Source organism: Eublepharis macularius, chromosome 4 (genome assembly GCF_028583425.1).
Source record: "Eublepharis macularius isolate TG4126 chromosome 4, MPM_Emac_v1.0, whole genome shotgun sequence".
Lineage (NCBI taxonomy): Eukaryota > Metazoa > Chordata > Lepidosauria > Squamata > Eublepharidae > Eublepharis > Eublepharis macularius.
This window is the reverse complement of record NC_072793.1, coordinates 133,696,142-133,700,987: the sequence shown is the minus strand read 5'-3', so window position 1 is coordinate 133,700,987 and position 4,846 is coordinate 133,696,142. Positions and strand designations below refer to the sequence as shown.

General features: G+C 44.0%; 1 protein-coding gene across 1 annotated transcript; it reads left to right on the top strand.

Annotated features, from left to right (window-relative positions):
- Window positions 1-760: 760 nt before the first annotated feature.
- On the top strand, window positions 761-2,071 carry LOC129327650 (uncharacterized protein F54H12.2-like). Its single transcript, XM_054976402.1, has one exon. It carries the CDS (start codon window positions 761-763, stop codon window positions 2,069-2,071), a length of 1,311 nt encoding a protein of 436 aa, XP_054832377.1.
- Window positions 2,072-4,846: the final 2,775 nt, after the last annotated feature.

Sequence of the window (4,846 nt, the reverse complement as noted above, 5' to 3'; positions counted from 1 at the left end):
GGGGGGTTCAACAGCTTGTACGTTTATACAGACATCGTGGAGTATCAGATAGTGGGGGACTACTACGTCCCCCTACTCCGGTGTGTCCCAGTTCGTGGAGAAAGCAATGAGCGTATTAACATTACTTATGACAAGCCTCATTACGTACCTGTCAGTAAGCACCACATAGACACTATCACTATTGAAATTAAGACGGATCAGAACAACAACGTGCCATTTCGTCTCGGCAAGGTGATCGTGAAGCTTCACTTTCGTCCTCGGAAAGCCCTGGTCTTTTAAGCACATAAAGATGGTCATCTTAAAAAGCTATGGCGACCCAGATGTTTACAGGCATTACTACAGGAACCAAGCTGGAAACGCCCTTCCTGGATTCCAAGGAGCCCCTGTTATGTATGGGGCAGGTGTTGGGGGCATATTCCGGAGCCTTTTCCGAAAAGCCGTCCCTCTTTTGAGAAGAGGATTTGAGCTCATAAAGCCCCATGTAAAAAATGCAGCTCGAAATATTGCTAAAGATGTAGTGGGGCATGTTTCTGAAGCAGTTCTGAATAAAATGAGCCCACTTACACCACAAGAGGGGTCAGGCCTCATGTATCTTAAAAGGCAACGAGGGCTTAAAAGAAAAGCATCACGTGTTCCATTAACTGGCCCTCCACACCCCTTTAAAAGAAAAGCTGTGAAGCGCCGCGGGCCTCAGAAGCGGAAGGCAAAGAGAAGCGCAGGGAGACAGCCTCCGAGCCCTGGAGACATATTTTAAGCAGCAATGGCTTTTATTCACAGCGGCTCAGAAGAATGCACCAAATCAGAACTAGACCTGTTCCAAATAGCCCCTACGCAAACGAGCATCGAGAGGTGTCTATTTATTGAAGTCCCACCCCTGGCGGCTTTGTCAGAATCAGCACCACTGGACTTTTTCATCGCGGGAAATGGTGAAGACTACATGGATTTAAACAACACTCTACTTTACCTGTGTTGCAGGATCGTGAAAGATGATGGTACAGACCTTGATAGAAATGCAAGGGTAAGTTTGGTGAACTACCCGATAGCCTCTATCTTTAGCCAGCTGGACGTGACTCTGGGAGACCGCCTCATCAGCCAGAGTAACAACTGCTATCCTTACAGAGCCTTTATAGAATCAGTGCTCAATTATAGTGAAGACACACTATCCACCCAATTCTCTGCAGGCCTGTTTTACAAAGATACACCTGGACATCATGAATCAACTGCCCTGGATGGAGATAACAAAGGGTTTGTTAAAAGAGCAGCCCTGACTGCTGAAAGCAGAAAAATAGACCTGCTGGGGCGCCTCCACAGTGATCTGTTTTTTCAAGAGAAGCTGCTGGTAAATGGAGTTGATGTCAAAATTAAACTGACACGCAGCAAAGATGCCTTTTGCCTCATGACAGATGGTCCAAATAGGGGGTGCAAATTACAAATCTTGTCTGCTTCCCTTTTTGTGAAAAAAGTAAGAGTAGCTCCTGGTGTCCGTTTAGGCCACGCAGAGGCGCTCTTTACAGCTAATGCCAAATACCCTGTGGATCGCGTGGGCATGAAAGTGTTTAGCATCCCCGCAGGGAGCCGTGTCAGCAACCAAGAGAATTTGTTTTTGGGGCAATTACCCAAGCTTTTAGTTATAGGACTGGTAGATAACGATTCCTTCAGCGGAGCCCATAATAAAAACCCATTTAACTTTAAGCATTATGACATCAATTTTGTGGCACTGTACCTGGACGGCGAGCAAGTACCTGCTAAACCTCTACAACCCAACTTTGAAGATGGAAACTGTGTGCGGGAATACATGCATCTGGTTCAGGCGGCTGGTAAACATATGAAAGACAGATCTTTGTTAGTTAACCGTGAGGAGTTTGCTCAGGGCTACACGCTGTTTGCATTTGACCTGTCTCCAGATCAGGAATGTGCGGACCACTACTCCTTGATTAAAACTGGTAATCTGCGTGCTGAAATACGTTTTGCCAATGCACTGCCTAACACCGTTAACATGATTGTCTATGGGGTTTTTGACAACGTTATTGAGATAAATCATAGAAGAAACGTTTTATTTGACTATATGTAACATGGATACCCTACAGCTGACATCTGTGTTATCTACAAGCCCTCACACCAAAAAGACTTTCCTTGGAGTGTTTCCAGCTGACTGGCTCCCCAAACAGAGACTGCATCGAAGGCCTGTGAGCCTAGTGGTGAATACCCACCCCCACAACCTCCCTGGAGAACACTGGCTTGCCATATACTTGACACTGGATGGGTGTGGTGAATTTTTTGACTCTTATGGACATCCTCCCGACAGCCCCCTGTTTCCCAAAACCATTGTGAATTTTTTGCGAAAAAATGCCAACAAGACTGCGTTCCAACCCAGACAGCTACAGGCTGACGACTCAGTGGTCTGTGGCTATCACTGCATATTTTTTCTACAGCTGCGCAATAAAGGACTTTCCTTTGATCAGATCCAAGAACTGTATTCTGATGACTTAGCTCAAAATGATCTAATGGTGGAAGAGTTTGTAAAAAAGAAGGGCATGCCCAAACTTGTTCCAAACCTCTTTGTGCAACCCCAGGCATGTGTATCTTGCAACGAATTCCACAATATTGAATTTCAATAAAGCGCCCCCATGTGGGCTTAAAATGTGATTTTTGTCTGTCTGTTTTGTTTAAACAAACAAACAAACACGGTATAAATTTTAAAAGGAAATTTTTTATTTTAAAGCATTACAAATTTATCCATGCAGCTGGCAAGCTGCCTCTTCGTTTTGTAGAAGCTCTACGAAAATGGGCCGGCATCTCTTTGGAGGAGACCGGGTTCTTTAGATGCTCGAAAGCTTGGCGATTAATCGGGTTTCCCACCACAGAAGATGGAACATTCAGCTCAGCCATGGCCTTCATGAAAGCACCCCAGCCTGTGGGTATGCGATGGCTAGGCAGGGTGTGTGTTTGAGTAACCCCCTTCACCAAGTCCAGCATATTGGAGCCTTGGATATTTTCTCCTTTGTACACAAAGACTCCACGGTCATCCCAAGAAGAAACACTTTTGTTTTGTCTCATTTTGTTTAACAGCACTTTTGCATGTTTCTTATATCTAACAGGCAAAGTGTCTATTATTTCTTGGAAGATCGCATCAGGAATTTTAGGGGTTTCTACAGAAGAATCCTCTGGCTGAGGCAGAAACAGGCTCAGTTTAGATTTTTCACTTTCCCCCTGTTTCACATGTGTTAAAAATTTTTGAAGCAGGGCATCGTAATGCTTGGCCTTCTCATATTCTGTCAAGTCACGCCTTTGAAGAATCCCCTTCATTTCAGCATCTAAGGTATACATTGTTGCAGTTCTGATGTTTTCCTCCTTAGGAGGAGGGGGCCCCCTTAATTGTGCTAACTGCTGGCTAGGAACCAAATACATTTTTTCTGCATATTCCATTACTGACTTGTTAAAAGCCCTGTTAAGAGAGGAATAGCAAAGCTTAACAGAGGGGCAATAAACCCACCAGACTGTTTCACCAACTGCTTCTTCCTTTTTAGAGATACTCTTTTGTTACTCAGGTTCTTGATGAAACTTCGCCTTTTCCTCAGTATGCACACCTGCCGAGGTGATAGAGGGATGTTGCCTTTTAAAGTGTTGAGGGCGATTTCTGAGATAGCCGCGACCAGATCATCTGATGCTGAACATAAAATGGCTTTCCTCTGCTGTGGAGTAGCTTTAATGAGTAGTTTTAGGAGTGCCAAATTTCTCTTTATACGCCTGGACATGTTGTCCTTTGAAGGCCACGGGGACAACAGGGGGGTTAGAGCGCAGGCTGCTTTCTTTTGTACCCAGAGGAAGCCGGTTTTGTTTTTAAGACATACACTGCAGGCCACTCTGGTGGGAAAAGTCCTGTTCTTAACCTGTGAGAATCTGGTGTAGAGGCATTTAAATCTACAACCAAATACCCATAAGGGTTTTGTGTGGCATCCTCAAAGGCCTCCAGAAAGAACTGGGACTTCCCCGGGTACATTTGACGGGCCAGTGTTGCAATCTGTAACTTGTCTCTGGGGTTTTTAAACAACACTAGATATTTGGTATTTAAACTGATGGTTCTGTTGCTTTTCCCACAAAAGAAAATATTCTGAGTGATAAATAAGATACTCAGATTCCGATGATGCACGTATTTAGTAAAGGCTTTCTCAATTTCTGGATTTTCACAAGCTGAGTTCATCAAATCATCAACTATGATAACATTTACTTTATTGGTGGGGAGAAGTTGATCATCATTAAGAGTTTCAGGCAGTCCTTCCACAAATTTTACAAAGGGGTATTTACAGAGGATTTCATCATACAGATTCTGCCAGCAGCTATAAAACCACACAATATTTTCAGGCATGACAGACAGTACATGTTGGGCATTTTCCAAAATGTTTTTTACAAAAAAACTTTTCCCGCAGTTGCTAGGACCAGCCACTACTGCAGAAAATGGATGTTTCCAGCGTACATCCATATTAAAAACCGTATGGTAAAGTTTTGAAATCTTCCACTAGGACCCTCTTATCATAAACGACTTTCAATGTTTTTTTCAGTGGCCCCGTATGAATGAGCCACTGATTTTTGTCTCTTATGATGGAGGGCTGCTGGACTCGGATCTCTTTAGTAGTCTGCTCTGAGCCGTAGTCTAGCACCAGGTCCTTCAGCGTGTCAAAGTTTATTTTTACAGAATTGGAAACATTAAGAGTAATCCCCTTGGCTTTCATACACACCTTTCCCCCAGATAATCTGTAGCCGTATGTCTTTGGCCCAGCCGATGTGAATTCTGTAATATATTGATCTGGTGGGATCTCGCTTGTGAGGTCACCTAAGTAGTCTCCTA

Excerpts from the sequence above, each read along its gene's own strand:
- LOC129327650 (XM_054976402.1), top strand. The coding sequence starts at position 761 with ATGGCTTTTATTCACAGCGGCTCAGAAGAATGCACCAAATCAGAACTA.